This window comes from Dipteris shenzhenensis, chromosome 25 (genome assembly GCF_047967505.1).
Source record: "Dipteris shenzhenensis isolate YYH24624 ecotype China chromosome 25, Dip_SZ_1.0, whole genome shotgun sequence".
In the NCBI taxonomy this organism is placed as follows: domain Eukaryota; kingdom Viridiplantae; phylum Streptophyta; class Polypodiopsida; order Gleicheniales; family Dipteridaceae; genus Dipteris; species Dipteris shenzhenensis.
The window spans coordinates 16,453,547-16,472,362 of record NC_141620.1 but is presented as its reverse complement, the minus strand read 5'-3'; the positions used below and the strand labels follow the sequence as shown (position 1 = coordinate 16,472,362).

Genomic DNA, 18,816 nt, shown 5'->3' with positions numbered 1-18,816 from the left:
AGGGTGATTGTTGAGTCCCCTAAGACTCTAGTGGATGTGATCTTCCTTGTGACACTAGATGAGATAGAGCTTCAGAGCGTTTAGGTTTTTGGCCTTCGATGACATTGCCTTTAGTATGCGGTAGAGGGGTTGCTTGGCATGGACCTGTCCCAAGGAAGCAAGCTGGACACCACTTCTCTCATGGCCATGCCATAGATAGAAGCATGAGGACAGATCTCACAAATCGGCTAGGCAGTAGTAGGAGTCTTATACCCCTTTGGTGGATCTTCCAAAGGGGCCTAGATTAGGGTGGTCAAGAAGAAGGCAGGCAAGGGGGCCACAGAGAACCACAGTTGGTGAGGCAGCTTGCACCAACAAGCATGTTCAAGACCTACACGAAATCCCTCGAATCAGGGGATGCAAATAGCTAGACCCCCCCTAGGCCATCCTTAGACTCTTGAGGGAGAGATCTTCGACCTCCGCTAAAGTTAAAGGCCCAAAGTTTGTAGGTAGCTTCTCAGGGGTAGGACACAGCAAAGCCCATCTTATCTATCCCCTTCGTCCCTCTCCTACACCCCTTCCCTTGGATCTTCCCTCTCCTCCTCCTCCTCCTCTATGCCCTCTCCCTTGCTTGCCTCCCTTTCATCTCTGCCCATTCATCCCTCCCCTCCACCGTCGCCAGCCCCTCCCATCACTATCTCTACACAACAACAACTGGTCAGCCTCACCATGTACCCTCTATTTGCATCTTCTCCACCCCCACTACAATGTGCTTCCTGCTTCCTCCTCTATTAGCCCCCCCCCCCCCTCGTGATCCAACCCTCTTATGTGTCTAAGCCTGCCGGCAAGGACACAACTTTGATTTCTTCCTCTCAATTCGACCATATCCTGATACACAAAACACAGCTCCCACATAGTTGATAGAGGTAGGGAACTCTTTCTCTCAGCTTCCAGGTCCGAGGCCTCATCTAGGATAGCCCCTACTGATGAGTTTTGGAGGCTTGGACCCTCATATTACCTCGACATCCTAGATGATTACCCCCTTACCGTGGAATTGAAGGTTTTGGCCTTGCAGCCCTGAAAGGGGGGTTTTCCATTAGAGCAATTGTACACCATCTCATCCATTCTAGGGTTTCAACTTTGCTTCCATATGAAATGGGAAGTGGATCCCCATGCTCTTTGATCTTTTAATAAGGGACTAGATGGGCTTCTTTCCGAAGAGATGTGGTATGGGGCTTGTAGTAGTTGTGATTTGCTTGGGTTGGAGGTTTATCTAAAGAAGGTTACACATTGGACACTACTCCAGCACACTAGCCAGCTTGGTTTGGATGTATTCTTTTTTATGCAGTGTGGCCCTTGAAGGTAGGCATTGAGCTTGTCATGTTGTTGGAGTGTAGTTGATACTCCTCTTCCAAATCTTCTCTTGTATCCTTTGGATGATTTTAGAGAATCCTAAGATTGTCCATAAATCTAGCTAATTGGCAAAGTAGGATTCATGGATAAACTTAAGTCATCTCCTTGGATTGCAATTTTAAAAAAATATTTTCACTCACTTGGCTAAGCCTTTATTCCAAAACAATTAGATGAAAGCCATTCTTAGCACACAAAGGGGTGTGGTAAAGATGATGTTTCTTAAGGATGGTTGATCACTTACAAATTTCTACATTTTTAAGGGTGAGCATTGAAGAGGCATGTACGAAAAGTAATTAACTTGTAACTTAAAGGATTGGAGTTCTCCAAAGACTTATTTCATTGGCTAAGTAATTTGATGTCAACTTCAAACCTTGTGATGGTTTTATGTGAAATATGCTTTTGACGATTTTGGAACACTCCAATATCATCCCTTTTTTATGGAAGTTAATCTTTGCTATGTAAACTCATTGAATGCACCTTATTGAGAAAAATAACTTTAAATCACATTTGTTAGCTAGAGCAGTTTCATACATTATCAAATCAACTTGAAATCCGAAATCATCCATCAAGATTTGAAAATGACTTTATAATTTGAAACTACAATTGTTCAATATATACTTGTCGAGCTATTGGTTGTACATGTATGTAGGGTTAGCTAACTATTTTCATGCTGCTTTCAAATATTATTTGGTTTATGTGTTATGTCTGATTTGGGCTTTTTCAATGCTAAAACCCTCATTTATAGCTTAAAAACTATATGCTAGCTATGATGTATGTAGCTAAGGGTTAGATCATTAATTTATTTTCATGCTATAATGCTTGGGCTCATGATTATGAGAAAATTTTTTTGAGTTGAATTGAAGCTACCTTTGTAATGGTTTAGGACCACTCAAGTCTGGGCTATAGATGTGATAGGAGTAATGTGGCTCCATATATATGGACGTCATGCACTTGATAAAAATTGGTGAGCTTTTAGTTATCTTTTTACATTCAAGGTAATAGCCCTAAAAGGTGTGAAAGTGCATAATCCCTAGGTCCATTTATTTTTAAAATGTTATTGAAGATCTAGTCAACCCCATACAATGCATTGAATTCTAATATCAAGTTTAAGAATCAAATTGAGTTATGGACTGTATATCACAAATCTACATAGTGTTATTGTGATATTTTTACCATGGCCAATTCGATGCACTAATAGAAAGGAGGCACCAATCAACCAAGAGTGCAAGTATAATGCTTCACATTTGGTGACTTGAATAATAAAACCCACCACATGGAGGTGGTACACTAGAAAATAAGAGTTTACATGATTGTTAACTTAAAAAAAGAGAGTTCATATGGCTATAGGAGATTGGACCCACTAGCATTTCCAAGAACTTAGCCATTATAGTGGATCTTGACACAAGCTACAATCCCTTTATTATTCATGTAAGAGGATGCCACTCTGGAGGTAAACAATAAGTCCATTGTTAACCTTCATACTGCATTTGGTCTTGTTACTTATAAGGATTTGTGTTTTTCTTTACTGTACTTAGTTATTAATGTACGTGTTTTAAAACCATTTATCAAAAAGTTCAAGTGTATGTGTTTGCATGTTGGTGGTAGAGGAAGAGAAATAGAACATCAAGATCGAAATGATCCATACAAATTTGTATAATGATGCACGCTAGAGTGACGTACACTTAGGATCCCTGAGCCAATAATAGAAATCACCTTTTAGGTTTAATGTTAATGGCCCATACTATATCAAAAAATCAAGATAGGTTATTTCTAACATCCCATTCATAGCTTCAATATAGGCAAACCATATAGTCTAAATTACTCTCTAAGCACTTTAAGGCATATAATAGCCATGCAAATTTGCTTTTTATTTTCTTATAGGTTTACCTTCTAAGACATTTGCACTTTGAGTGTAGACCTCCTTTCGAGAGGGCAAATGGGCTTCTAAAGCAAGCTTACAATTCACAAATATAGATGGATGTGACTCCTTACCAGATAATACGATCATTACATCTAGGCTAGACCTTGCAAGTGGGACTCGTGATTATTAAGTGCAAGAAAATGATGAGGGTGAGAAATGTAGCGAAGGTGGGATAGAAAAGCATGGGGTTAAATGATTTTATGCTGGGAGATCAGTGACTGGCAACCTCGATGGTATCCTTAGGAGCATTGCTTGCTCCATGTTGGCATCCTTAGTTGAATTTCATCATGAAGCTAGGGTTGACTCGCTAGAGTCTGTGCTTGGAATGCATTTAGTCAGTATATTGAAAGTAGGATGATGGTTGTGTGGCAAGGACACATGGCAGTGGAGGGTCTGAATGTCGGGTCCACATGTGAGGGCGGATACATGTTGTCGAGGTGTGCCTGAAACCTTGCCTAGCTTGGGGGTAGCCAAGAATTTTGACATGTGGGTGCAACCATTACGCACCGAGCGCCTTATTGTGTTCTCCTGCTTCATTATGTGGTAAGTTTCTATTAGAGGTTGAAACATAGCCATTAGCTGTAGCGAGCACCCAAACTTGGGGGGGTAGGCCTTGCTCGGGGCAAAGAGGTCCTTGCGGACGCAGAGGCGCGCGTTTACATCTTGGTCTAGCTCGCTGCGGATGGGCGGGCAACATGTAGCGTGGAAAGGCCTTGGTAGCATGGCTATGGATTGGGAGAAGTCACGAGGGGGGGGCAGGGTGGGGAGTAGACTCTAGAGAAAGGAGATGATGATGAGGAGAATCTAGGGGCACAAAAGCCAAAAAGGGGTGTGGGGGGTAAGCAATGAATATGATGAGAGGAGAGAGCAACATTCAATGAATATGATGAGAGGAGATAGCAACCCATGTTGTGTGTGTGTGTGTGTATACATAATGGAGGACAATACCCTAAATCCGTCTTCTTCAAGCTATAGCAACCTTGAACCTGATCCTCAAAAACCAGTATGTGTGTTGTGTGTGTATATGTGCTTGTGTCAATGGAGGGCAATGCCCTAAACCCATCTTGCTAAAGCTAGGGTTTAAGATGTACCTTCTGTTGGATTAGATTTCCTCATCTTCTTCTATTCTATCTTCCCTGCCCTGTTTTTGAGAGGTGAGACCCCTGAATGTCTCGTTTTGCAAGCTTTCCTCCTCCATAGCCATCCTCAAGCTTTGCCCATTCCCCCTTTGCCTCTCTCTCTCTCTCTCTCCCTCAAAGCTCTCGCCTTTCACCTCCTTCCTTCATCCTCCAATTCTCTTCCCTCACCTCCTTTCCCCCAGAATTACACTCGCTCCATTGCAGCCTCGATTCATCCCCTGCTCCTCAGAGCTCCCTGCTCCCCCCCCTGCATTGCGGTATTTTGAGCCTCCCCCCACAGGTTCCTCGCTCCCCCCTCCTTGGCTTCCCTCGGTGCAGCTTTTGACTCTGTTGTTGAGCTCACTTCTCACTTCTCTCAATTTTTGATGCAATTTAAGACCCACTCGGTGGAAACCCAAAATTTTAAGCTTTGCTGCGTTAGCTACCCAACAGAACGGAAATCAGGACCTCAATACATTTTCTGTTGTTTCCCAGGTCTCCATGGCTGGGAAATCTAATAAGAATAAGAACAAGGCCAAGGCTGGAGTAAATACGAAAGAGAGTTCTTCGTCCAGCGCAGAAGTCCCTATGGCAGAGGGTGCTTCTATTCCTAATGAATCGGAGATATCTGAATCAGCCGCCATAGATGCAACCGAGCACGAGAGCAAAGCAGAAAAAGAGGTCTCAGCCGAGCAAGAGGTGGTGAGACACGAAGTCAATCCAGCCAATGGAGAAGCTGAGCGTTCAACTGGCACTGAAACTCAGTTGGATGGTAAATTTAGTCTAGAGGCTAGTCACTCGTTTTGGCATTTCTTATGCAAACAATTTCACTCTACTCGTTTTGGCATTTCTTATGCAAACAATTTCACTCTGTAATTTTGAGTTGTTTTGCGTTCACTGCAAGTGTGGATGCCAATCGAAAAGTGATCGATGGGACGCTTAATACGATTAAATTTCTTTAATGGCGTTCCATCGTAGGCCCTTTGTTACTTCCATTGCAGATTGCGCTTTGTTGTTCGTGTGCGCTAACTTAGTGCGCAGCTGGCAAATTAAGGGAGAAAGCTATTTGTAAGCTGCTGCTTGGCAATGTGAAGTGTGCTGTAATGACGATTTTGCAATATATCATTTTTGTTCCAGGAGAGCTGCGGTTGTATCCCATGGCTGTGAGAGGACCATCCGGAGAACGGATTGAATTGCAGGTAAATTATGTCACAAGAGCTATTTTCTACATACAAGATCCCACACGTTTTACTTTTAGTTATGTGCGCTCTAGCAGCTATCCTTTTGCTAGCTCTGTATAGAGTTGTAGTTTGTGATAGGTTCGTCTTCTCAAGCTCCAAGAATTCATCAAGTCTCAGTTTATTGAAGCGTCATACTGGCGTAAGGGCATGTTTGTCTGTGTTATCTGCACCTAATTGTAGGATGTTGATGACGATAGTGTTTAGCAGTGTGTTACCCTGTCAGCTCTCTTTCCCAAGCTTTTTTGGCTATACTTGTTTGAGATTGAAATACTAGTTGTAGCTTGGAGGCAGTTTTGATTAGCCTTCTCCTTTAGTGCTAGCCTTGTTGCAGCCACGTCTGCTGTTCACTGGAGTACCGACAGAACTTCAGTTTTACCTTACAGCCACCTGGTATTGCAGGAGTTTATACGTTTCTGGTGATACATTTGCCCTTAGCAGTTTACTCAAAATTGAATCTGCTCGACTTGAAAGTATTTGTGGCTTGCTAACAATAAAAGTGCTGATCAATCCTGGATTATATATGCTGCATCACCTCTTGAAAATTTATTGGAGATGGCTGCGTGATTCAGTTTTTTCTAAGCAATTTCGTTTAGAACTCTTTGTTAGAGATGAAGCATGTCTTCAGAAGCCATTGTAGGCTGTTTTTGATTAGTCGTCTCCTTTTATGCTAGCGCTCTTCATGGCTCTTTAGATAAATTCATATGTAAAATTGTACGCACGTCATGTGGCTCTGTGGATATGAATGCATGTGCTGGAGCACGTAGTACACACGTACTCGCAATTTTTGGCCTATGTGGACATGTGTGCACGTGCGAGACCATGTCTATACAAGGATCCACAAAACACTAAGCATAGACAAAGTGAGTGGTGATGCCATAGTAGGCAGGTCTTGCATGTACAATTGAGGGGTTTGTAACCTTGTGGGTGACTATTGCTTTAGGGTGAGTTTGGACTTGTTGCTGATATAGCTATATGTTCATAGTTTTTTTCTCAAAGGTTTATGCAAATCTTAGTGTAAGGATTTACTCGATCAACAATCAGATACTGATCTTTGGTAGAATTTTTTAGGTGAATCCAGTAGATTCTGTCATGGATCTACGACAATTTTTACTTGATGCACCTGAGACATGCTTCTACACGTGTTATGACTTAATTGTCACGGCAGCAGATGGCTCCAAACATCAGCTTGCTGACTTTTATGAGATTGGGGATGTGGTGGATGTAACATCCGGTGGCTGCTTACTGGAGATGGTGAATGGTAAGGATTCTTCATTTTCTAAGAAAATTTCCTCAATGTTTAATTCACAAAGAAGTTCATTGCAGAAAGATCTGGGTTTTAAATTTCCTAATATATTTTACATATTCTGTTTGTCTTCAGGTTTCTGAAAATGATTGAATTTGAATGGCTTTTTGGGTCACTTATTATTACCATGTTGTTTGACATCATTCATGTTGCAGCGTTGTATGATGACAGGTCGGTTAGGACTCATTTACGGAGAACTAGGGATCTTCTTTCTACAACAAACCTTCATGCATCACTTTCAACAGCATTAGCCATGGAAAATGAGTCTAAACAACAGACAGGTGCAGGTACTTGAAATGATCTTAACTGCTTATTGCGTGCAAAAGGCCAGTCCATATGCAGTAAAATGCGTTTTGTGTAGTGAGGTCATCACTCAATGTATGGGTTGTAGTGAGGTCATCACTCAATGTATGGGTTGCTCATGTATATCGTCTAGTAGTGCCTAAAGTTTAAGTATGTGTTTGTAGATTCTGAATCAAGTTTTAATTTTACAAGGTCTTGCTTCAGTTTCTGTTCTCATACTCAAAGAGGTGAATGTTCATCGAAATTCTGCAACTTTATATGACGCAGGACAGGTTCTGGCTTACATGCCGTTTACCGGTAATTCATGACAGGATGCGAGGATGATGGGGATACAGAATAGATTGTAGGAAATCAAAGAAGAAGATAGGCTTGAGAGGCAAAAACAGGCACTCTCATACGTTCTAATGCAGGCATTCAGTGGCCTCAGCAGGTGTTGAGATATCCTTAAATTTATAGTAGCAGGCTAGCTCTTTATAGCTTTTGTTGTCCTTGATGATCTCTTAGTGTAGGAGGGGCAAGAGAATGGAAGTGAGCGAGTTAGATATTACTTTGTCTATAGTGCTGTGAATAGCCGGTGTTGTCCTTGATGACCTCTTAGTTTAGGAGAAGGGAAAGTCAATTACTTAACTCGACGAGACTAAAGTCTGCCTTAAAATGCTGAGATTGCACATATGCCATGTAACAGACGTCACACTTTTTACTTGAGAGAATAAAGTTCCATTCTAAGTTTTAAGTTTTAAATAATGTATTATGAGTAGCAGCTTAGACAAAGGCAAAGCACGTGCCATGGGTCCATTATCTGGCACTTGCCAAATTAAATCATATTGTGCTATAACTGTCAACTGCTATGTTCATTGGCATCCTCAGGGTGATATTGAACATCACTGTCTTGGTCTTATGAGGATTGCCATTATTTCTGTCAAAATGGATGAAGCCCCAAGTATTAAATCGAGGCCTTTTGAAGCAAATGTACATATGGTCCTTTGTTTTGGGTGCTCAGAGGGGTTTACTCTTCTGAGCTCAAAAAAGATGCACAGCATGGGCCGCACTTTGCATGCTGAAGCTACCCTGCAATGCCCAAATGGTATCCTCCAGTGGCGCACAAGATGAGAAACTACATCCTATGTGGGATAGGGTGTATGCAGCCCTATATAAAGGCCCCTTTGGAGGGGTAAATCAGTTCTTTCTGCGTGTGGTTCTTGCAGTCAGCCAAGGATGGCACAATAGAGTGCACACTAACAGTGAGTTGGAGAGCACCTAGTTATGCACAGGGTAGTGGGCTCATCTTGGGGCAGCTTTGGAAGCTTGTGAGAGACATGAGCTACAGCTAGGTGGTGCAGCAGCAACTAGTGCCAAATTTGGTGCCTACCTCAATGCATGTTTGTTGCAGGTGTTAGTACAGTTCTAGGTAGGATTTATACTCGGTTTTGACATCTATTATATGTTTCTTTTGGCTGTACATTTGGGCATCTTTCTCTTTACTTGTGCACACACACAGTTTGAAGTTGGAACGCAATGTTACCATTGGTTCTTGAGATCCTTCCATTGCATACACAACATATATCCTCTACGTGAAGTCACTAGCTAGGTATCTAAATCAGAAGAATATTATACTAGGTTTCTCTAACACTCCTCCCTCTAGATGTCCAACCCACTAAGTATGAAAAAAACCCGCGAGAGCTAGCTCAGAGTGGAAATACATTATAAAAAATCCCACCCAGAACGGGTCAACAGAAAACCTCAGTACAAACTGGAAAGAAACCAAGGAAGAGGCTGAAAATCCCACCTCAGTCTTGCTATAGACTCTAAGAAGAAGGGAGAGCCCTCCATTCCCTAAGACAAATATCCCTCCTAGCAGAGGCTGCCCTGGAGGAAACCTGTATGGTCACCCAACTGGCCATCAAAGCATGTAAGATATTAGTCCATATATTGGCCATGGTGTGAGAGGGATGGACCCATGCCTCTGTGCATCTGGCTCTCCAAATATGCCACGCTGTAATACTCACCAGTATCTCCCACAAGGCATCCACAGAAGCATGTACAGGTCTGAAGGGGATAAGGGAACATCATCGAGAAAGCAATACTCAACTAAGTATGGTCGAACCGAGATAGCCTAGAAATCCTGCCTCTCAAAGAAGACCTGAGGCTCCGAAAGAGAAAACCAAGCCTCTCATGGTTTGCTCCTCGTGCCGCAAGTAAATGTTATCATTACACCAGTCATGCACGAGTTTGGACATTCGCAAGAAGGGCCTGCCTAGGATAGCTTCATATCCTGGCTGTCGAGTGAAGTCCATGACTACGAACCTGATGGGGTACGTGAATCCAAATACCTTAATGTTTATGCTAGTAAGCACTCCCAAGGGCTCGACAGTTCCCCCATCGGCTAACTTTACTCTACTAGATGGGTTTGCTCGAGTGCAGGTTTTCCCCATTTCACCCAGCATTCCTTGGTGCAGACACCCACTCCCGCTCCCCCATCGAGGATGGCTTCAACCTTTTGGTTTTGGCAGACTATGGGTATAGCGGCATTCGTGTCATCAACATCGAAGTATTGGCCTAGTTTGTTAATGGGAACCTTGGGTATGTTGTGCCCCTTTTCTGGCGTAGATTGGTTGGGCTTAGGGCTGGCAGGTGCTGGGGGCAAGAGCGGTCAGTTCATCCAATTGGATAGATTGCACCATAGGATAGGATTTTCTCTTAGCAGGGAAGCGATCAGCATTTTTACCTCTGTCAATAGGAAGGCAGCCAACCCGGCACTATCGCAGGGTTCTCGTGAAGCATCTTCTTCTATGGGCAACAGGTCCTCGAGGCCATACAGATCTCCTCCTGGAGGTTTTGTAGTAGTGGGTCTTCCTGGAACATTTACTACATCAGATGTGGAGCTTCTAACTGCTAGAAGCTGAGGTGTTCAACTTCCTCCACTCTTTTTGGCACCTTGAGCGATTTTGCCCCTCAGTGGCCCATCAGCCCATACAGGTCCGCGTGACTACCTTTAAATTTGGGACAGCCTGCATGATTTTTGCTTGAGGAAATAAAGTCTCTACAGTGTGATAATGCTGTCACAGGATATGCATCTAACTGGCCAGTGCTGTTGCTTAAGCAGGACACTGCTGTGCTATATAGTTTGGTCATCGGATGATGACCATGGTAGTCCAATGGCTGCTTGTATGCATGGGGTCTGCTATTTTGTGAATTGTGATGATGGTGTTGATAGATTGGAGACTCATGATTCTTTGCTTTGCTATTGTGCAATTGGAAGTGGTAACGAGTTTGGATTGGGTGGGGTGGGGCATATTGGTTAGGTTGGGCACATCATATAAAGTATTAGAATAGGATTTTTGAATCCAAGGGGTGCTAAACGTGGCACGATAATGGTGTTTCTATGGGTTTTATTTAGAACTCCGTAGAGGTCCTATAAAAGGATGCTTAAGAGTTCATGCTCATGGCATACAAGAACCATTGCTTGGGTCATACGAAGTGTTGGTACCCCTCACGCATTTGTTCCTTGCATGGTTGGCCTGTTTGGCCCTGGAGTGCCAATGTTGTTAGAGCCTTGCATTTATTCTTGTACTGATCATGTTGAGAAAGAGATCCTTTGGGTGGCTTGCTTGTTGGCTTGATGGTATATGGAAACGGGTGTTGTGCTGCTTAATGGATTGAGCTTTTGTATCCAGGGAGGATTGGCTGTCTTATATCTCTAGGAGTTTGTGAAGGTTATGGCTGCCGCATATGGTGACAAATATATGGTCAACAACTAGTATAATGCCATAAAAGACGATGCCCTTGTAGGCGCATAGCCTAATTTGACATATCAATGGAGATGTAACGTGCTGCATTATAAATATCGTGGTACATTTCCATTGAGATTCAAGGTCTTAGAAGTTAGGTTGTTTCAAAAACAGAAATTTAAATTCATAGGTTTCAGAGTGCGAGCCATGTGCAATATTCACGGCTACATGGTTTGAGTAAATATGTCGGGTTGGGATTCATAGTTTGAGGTGATAAGTACATACTAGAAGTTATAATACAAGAGATATTACTGCAAGAGATAGTAGTGAAGTCAAACATATGTCCTATGCACGAGAGTGGATGGCTTTGACCTCGTGTGTGTGATTATTTGTGTATGGTGATTAAATGTCGCAATGATAGTCATATATCCACCATCTCACGATGATGAGAGGGTTGTCATAGTAGAATAGGCCTTGTTATGGTTGATGTTGTTACCTTGTTATAGCCTGACTAGATTGATCTTTTTGTCTCAGTGCGTATTTCTACTTATAGCTGATGCTCTAATCTTTTGTGATATGGCCTTTTTTTGGGGGGATGGGGAGGGCTCTTAAAGCATGACAAAAGCTGTAAGATATGGTTTTTTGGGGGTTTGCGGATAGATTAGAAAAGCTATCTGGCAAATTAATACCTGCTGTTTTTGTTTGCTATTAAACTGCATTACATGTTTTCTGGAGTGTCAATTTGCAAAGCTTGGTAGGATGTCAAAAACCGCATTTTGCATGGGTTGGACGCTGCAAATCTGTGAAGGTGAGGATGAGTCATTGAACTAGAGGTTACTGCCCATTCCTTTTTAAGGCAGTTGGACGTGCTTAGAGCTTTCTTTTAAGAACCTGAGGCTGTGGGTTATGATGTTTCACATTGCAAATATAATAGTGTTTTTCGGGTTCTTCACATCAGTATAACAATCATCAGATAATGACATTGCATGGTTTTCTACCAAAGAGCATATTAAGTAGCTATGATTTAAAGTTTTACAAGTCATAACAAGAAGGTGGCATGATTCTTTTGTATGAAGGAACAGCAAAGACTGAAGCACCAGAGTTGGAAGGCCTTGGGTTCATGGAGGATCCCAATGGACAGCTAGAGAACCTCATAACGTCTTCCAGTCTGCCAGAGATTAGATGTGTTGAAAGTATTGCATTCTCTTCTTTCAATCCTGTTCCTGGCTATCGAAGGTAGTGTAAAGTCTATGGCTTTTCTAGACAAAGATTGATAAGCTCCGCAAGATGTCCGAAAAATTTCTTAAAGTTTTGATGGCTTTTTTTTTCATTAATATTTGAATTGATGGTTTTTTGATTACTGAACTCACCATCTGGATTGCATGTGCTTCAATATTGACACGCTCTCATATTTAATATATGACTTCCAGTTGTGCTAGATAACATAGCAATGTGAGGAGTTTTCTCTGCTGCAGCGTTCCATTTTTTATGGCTTAGGATGAGAGTCCCTTTCTGGTCTTGTTTAGATTGTAGATAATATACATCATCTCAGATGCTGTTCAAACAATTACTGATGGGATTAGCTTGCTGTTCATTCTTCTGATCTAAGATTTGGGTCTTTCGGATTCTCTTTGTTTAAGATTCCGGGTGAAAATGGAGGTGAGGGCTTTCTTTGTAATGATTTAAGTACTGAAGGGAAAAAGCTTATCGTCTCTTTTTGCCTTTTAGCTTCCCCTTCTCTTAGGAGGGATGCCTCTCTTTCCCTTTGGTCTTGTCTTGGAAAATGAATGAGTGAGTCGAGAGATTCTTTGGAGTGACTAATTGAAGTGATTGGTCATTAGCTCAACGTATAATCCAGTACAATGATGTAGCAATATATAAACATGAAGTAATATGGTACACTTTCAAATTTAAATCTGAACTTTAAAATAAATGCTTATATCAGAACTCAGTAAATCAATAAAGCTGCATTATGAGTGTTAATTTTATGGAACAATTTCATGATTCACAACTTTGTATTATAAAGCAGCTAGAGGTAGATTTAATTTGATAATTATGTGATATGGGAATCATTAAAATGCTAAAAAGACAATAAGGTCATTGGATTACAAAAGCTGAGATTTTTTGAAAAATAATGTCCACACCCTTGTAAATCTGGCCTTATAAATTGGGAACTTTTTGAAAAACAGTGAAAGAAGCAGATTATTAAATCAATAGAGTATATCCAGCTTTATAAATTGTCAACATTTTGGAAAACGGTGGAAGAAACAAAACAAGAAATCCAAAAACAAAACAAAACAATAGCAAACAACAAAAACAGGTGTGAAACAAAAGCCACATGTCTATTCTCAACGGTATCCAAGCATAAGCTGCCATCCAGGTTTTCAAAGATTCGGGAGTCAAAAGGGTGAACCTAGTGCTTTCTAGAACGTTTAAATCCCCCCCCCCCCCGCCCCCCCAACAAAGAGACCAAATACAATCAGCTGAATGGGTGGAGCCTCTAAGTGTGCATCAACATCCAAGACAAATACAACATAATCATAGAAACACCAAGACATAAAATGTTTGAGCCCATGGAGAGGATGGGAGGTGTGGCATGGCATCACTGTGATGATCCTCTAGAAGATGGTGGAGGTGGCTTGCCCAAGGGGAAGCCCGGTGGTGTAAAACCTACAATAGGCTTTGGCTGCGGTCGTGTTTGTGGTCCGCTGTGGTCTCCTGGCTGTGGCCCTGTGTTTGAATAGTGTCACCTCCAGTGGTCATGTCTCCGGTCTTCTAAACCTGGAGGGAAGATCCCAAGCTTGATTTGTGCCGTTGGTGAGTCTGTCGTGTCTCTCACTTTGGACCTCAGTTCCGTCGTCACCCTAAGGGCCTGCTCAGTCGTGCTATCTATCTAGAAAAACTTAGTGATCATGGCCCGAGTAGAGTCTGGCTGTATCTCCTGATCTCTCATATGTGTTAATCAAATGTTTTTTGGGAAAGAAAGAAAGAAAGAAGTATTAACGGCTTCGGGAGGCCTCATAGCCCTATGAGAGAAGGTACAATAAAAAAAAAAACTCATACAACGGCGATGGGTTGAGGCGAAGGGCTCACTAGGGCCCTTGCTGACTGCTATGCTAAGAAAATTAAAACTAGTACTCAAAAACACAAAAATTTAGAAATCCTGAGATGACAAGAGATGTGATTGAGTGTCACTATGATCCATAGATATTGCGTATCTCCCTTTGTCGGGTCGTCTACTCGTTGCAGTGGGAGACGTGGTCTCCATTATCTATGTATCTAGTGCGCCATATTGAGATTGACACCTTGATTCTGACCGTCCCCTCTGAGTAAAGCTGAGATGGGCCGGACCTCCCTCGTACGTGCTTTGGTCAACCTTTGCATTGTGTGTGGTCTTTGTATCTTTGGCTCCATAGCTCTCCATCGTCTCTTCCCATAGATCCACTCTTGTTATGTCCATGCGTGGACAAAACGTGGCTAGTGTTATGAGACGTTAGGTAAGCCTATGGTCATGTGTCGTAACCTTGGGACAGTTAGGACACATGGTACCTTTGGTACTGGCTTGAGACACCTAAGATATCCGACATGGTACCTTTGGTACTGTGGCTTGAGACACCTAAGATACCCAACATATATATAAGTGAGAAACATTCCTCACTTTGGGTCATTCTCGGAAGTGAGGCCTCTCAAGAATACCCAGTTAGGTTGGGAGCCCAGGCTTGAGGACACATGGTACCTTTGGTACTGGCTTGAGACACTTAAGATACCCGACATCTATATATGTGAGAGCCATTCCTCCCTTTGGGTCATTCTCGGAAGTGGGGCCTCTCAAGAATACCTAGCTAGGTTGGGAGCCCATCCAAGCCTGTCTCTCCCCAACGACACGTGTGTAGATGGGTTTGTGCAGTATGGGATGAGCCTTAACTAGGATGGACTATGGTTGGAGGTTGCTTGACCTCTAGCTCGGGGGGATCTTGAGGGATCACCGGTTGGGTGATGATGCACTAGTGGATACTACGTGTCCCTGTGTTTGTATTTTGATGTTGTCCATGCTTGCATGTTAGCACGGAGAGAGGAGAGATTTTAGAACCCTAGCTTAGGGGTTGTTTCGTTTGGTTTTAGAGGGAACTCTTATCTTCTTGATTCTAGAGCTTCGAATGTTTTGTTTGGCTGTTGCAATTGCTTCAGTGTGATTTAGTGCTAGAGGATGGACAAGATTGTAGCAGCAGAGAGCCCCAGGAGCTCTAGAGGCGGCGTTGGCGAAAGCCGCAGTCGCTAGCCCGACGAGGGTCGTGGAGGAGCCAATCCAGAGCCTCAATAAGCTTGATCAGGAAGGGGCCCGAGGTCGTCCTTTTCCCTCCCTCTCCCCCTCTCCCCCTCCCCCTCTCTCCCTCCCCCTCCCCCTTCTCCTCTTCACTTCCCCCTCCTCCTTCAGGGTTCCCCTCGCCCCCTCCTCCCCCCTGAGCCCTCCCTCTGATGGTCACTCTCACCACCCATCCCTTGATCTCTGTCCTCCGCGTCCTGACCTCTCCCTCTCCCGCCACTCCCTTCTCCACTTCAGTAGCAGCTTCTTTCGCTTCGACACCCCTGCCATCAGGCAAGGGAATGACGACGCCCCCTTCTGCTTTCTCATCGCAGCAGTAGGTCTACTCAGAGAGGGATCCTGAAGGACGAGGCTCGTCCTCTCGGCTGGCAGCTCCCAACCTCCAGCTTGGGCGTCCCTTACCGCGGGACTTCTGAAGGTTAGGACCCTGGAACCATCTGGAGATTCCGAACTCATACCCTCTACCATTGGAGATCATGCTCATGGTCCTTCAGCCCCGAAAGGGGGGTTTGATCAGTGCAGTGGGATCTCAGGCACACCCCGTTTAGAGATTTCCGTTTGCCTCCACAGGGTTGGAGAAGTGGTCGCCGGAGCTGTTTGATGCTATTTTGGGTAATCAGCTTATGCTCATGATGGACGAGTGGATGGGACCAGAGGGACTAGATCTTTGGTACGCCCATGGTGCGGAGGTGAACTTTCAGCTGAGCTTCACGCGCGAGGAGCCGGTGTGTTGGTTTAGTGACGGGAGTTATCATATTACCGATGGAGGCAAAGGTGGAGCAGATGCACTTTTGGCCCCTCTAGACGTGTGCGGAGCTGTTCGGGGTGGAAGCCTCCTTCATGATGAAGTGGGCACGGAAGATCGGTATTGAGCCAATGCTTGAATCTTGTGGTTGTGCTTGGAGATATGGCAGCAAGTCAGAATTCAAGCTGTTGTTGTAAGAATTTCGTTTTTGATTCCTCAGCTATGTTTGCAAGTCTGTGCACTTAGCAAGCATAGAGGAAGGTCGAGAGGGAAGCAGGGACAGGAATTGCAGCAAATAGAGGGAAATGAATTGACAGAAGGTTAGACGAAGTGGATGAACTATTAGAAGCAGTTGCGTTGCAGGCTATGGGTTGGAATGGTGCCTTGCAGGGTGAATTCTTGCTGCACAGTTCATTTTCTGCAACACACCCCTATGAGGGATGTCTCAGTTGCGATAATGTAAAAGATATGTTTGCTGTCCTGGAAAACACCAAACAGGATAAGATTGCAGCTTTTGGAACCCTAGCTTAGGGGTTGTTTCGTTTGGTTTTAGAGGGAACTCTTTATCTTCTTGATTCTAGAGCTTCGAATGTTTTGTTTGGCTGTTGCAATTGCTTCAGTGTGATTTTTTGCTAGAGGATGGACAAGAGAGTTTGTAGTGCTTGAATCTTGTGGTTGTGCTTGGAGATATGGCAGCAAGTCGGAATTCAAGCTGTTGTTTTAAGAATTTCGTTTTTGATTCCTCAGCTATGTTTGCAAGTCTGTGCACTTAGCAAGCATAGAGGAAGGTCGAGAGGGAAGCAGGGACAGGAATTGCAGCAAATAGAGGGAGTGTTATCTGAAAATGAATTGACAGAAGGTTAGACGAAGTGGATGAACTATTGAAGCAGTTGCGTTGCAGGCTATGGGTTGGAATGGTGCCTAGCAGGGTGAATTCTTGCTGCACAGTTCATTTTCTGCAACACACCCCTATGAGGGATGTCTCAGTTGCGATAATGTAAAAGATATGTTTGCTGTCCTGGAAAACACCAAACAGGATAAGATTGCAGCTAGCTGTTTTACTCAAAATAATAATTCAGCCATGGATTTGGCTGCCCACGTTGATGAGTTAATGTTAGGTGAGTATTTGCGGATTGAATACCCGCTGCTCGGTAGATTTATGCCGCAAGAAGACAAACCAGTTTTCAAAACTAAGACCAAGACAATCAGTCGAGAATTTGTAGTTAGGTTGACTAGAAACCTAGGGGGTGGCGAACCACACCATTTTGGATTTTGGTGTATCCCACTTATCCTAGTCCCATTTGGTCTTTCATGGACATTAATAAGTCTCTCTCTCAGGCCAGCTAGTCTTTTGATTGAAAAAGATTGTGTGGGCTCAATACTTTGTTAAATACTCTTTGCTACAACATTACAAGTCTCTCGGTTGAAGTAGAAGCAACTAAGTTAACAGAGATAGAATTAGTGTACCGATACTCGTGATGCATTAGCGTAATTTTTATTATGTTATATTGTTGACATGACTTCATTGTTGCTTTGATAGTTCATCCTCCCAATTACAATAAAAGGGTGCTTACAAGAAGATGTTAGAATGGGGTAGTAGACGTGATTAGTCGCATCTCTTAATGTGAGGATTCATTCGAGGCTTAACTAAATGCGAGATTTTTTTGATTATTCAGACATGTTTCCAAAGGAACTTTCTATGGATCTACTTTTTGTGAGAAACGTTGACCAGTGGATTGATCTTGTGCGTGGTGCTCAGTTTGTGTTTCGCATCTCTTGGAGTGAGGATTCATTCGAGGCTTAACTAAGTGGGGGATTTTTTCGATTATTCAGACATGTTTCCAAAGGAACTTTCTATGGATCTACTTTTCGTGAGAAACGTTGACCATTGGATCGATCTTGTGCGTGGTGCTCAGTTTGTGTTCAGGCAACCGTATAAGTACGACTGAGGAGGATGAAATTGTGTGGCAACTTCAAGTGAGACCAAACAAGTCATCTGGTCTACTCGTAGACTACAAAGGTCTGGGACCATTCATCAATCGAATCTGTGGAGCTAGTATTTCACTAAGATTGATTTGAGAACGGGTAGTTACAGATATTTGAGAAAGATGTCTTTAAGACCTCATTTCGTAAGAGATTTGTTCATTATGAGTTCTTGTTTTTACCATTTGGCCTTACTAATGCACCAGGAACCTTTCAGCAGATGAATAATTTATTTCATCTATATTTGGGAAAGTTTGTAGTGGTCTTTCTTGATGACATCTGATCTACAGCAAGACTCTCTTTGAGCATGGATGCCATCTGAGGATATTGTTGTCTACACTTTGAAAAGAAAAGCTCTATGCTAACGAGAGCAAATGTGAGTTCTTGAAACCTGAACTCAAATACATTGGACATGCCATTTTGATAAATGGTTACTTTCAGCAGATGATGAATAATTTATTTCATCTATATTTGGGAAAGTTTGTAGTCGTCTTTCTTGACGACATCTGATCTATAGCAAGACTCTCTTTGAGCATGGATGCCATCTGAGGATATTGTTGTCTACACTTAGAAAAGAAAAGCTCTATGCTAATGAGAGCAAATGTGAGTTCTTGAAACCTGAACTCACATACATTGGACATGTCATTTTGATAAATGGTTACTTTTTCATTTTTTTCTCCTTGGCTTATTGGCTTCCATTTGTCATGTATGATAATTTCGCTAGGTGCTATTCTATGTGTAACCCCCCCTCTTCACCA

The 18,816-nt window shown here is 42.9% G+C and overlaps 1 protein-coding gene across 1 annotated transcript in view; it reads left to right on the top strand.

Moving 5' to 3' along the window:
• Positions 1-4,264: 4,264 nt before the first annotated feature.
• The window catches only part of NOXY38 (tetratricopeptide repeat (TPR)-containing protein), a 43,601-nt gene continuing 29,049 nt past the window's right edge, over positions 4,265-18,816 (top strand). The window contains exons 1-6 of the mRNA XM_087396876.1: positions 4,265-4,732; positions 4,927-5,203; positions 5,569-5,630; positions 6,741-6,930; positions 7,131-7,262; positions 12,083-12,242. Of these exons, the coding sequence (XP_087253002.1) occupies positions 4,933-5,203; positions 5,569-5,630; positions 6,741-6,930; positions 7,131-7,262; positions 12,083-12,242 (815 nt within the window). The 5' untranslated portion in view covers positions 4,265-4,732; positions 4,927-4,932. The remainder of the gene's footprint in view (positions 4,733-4,926; positions 5,204-5,568; positions 5,631-6,740; positions 6,931-7,130; positions 7,263-12,082; positions 12,243-18,816) is intronic.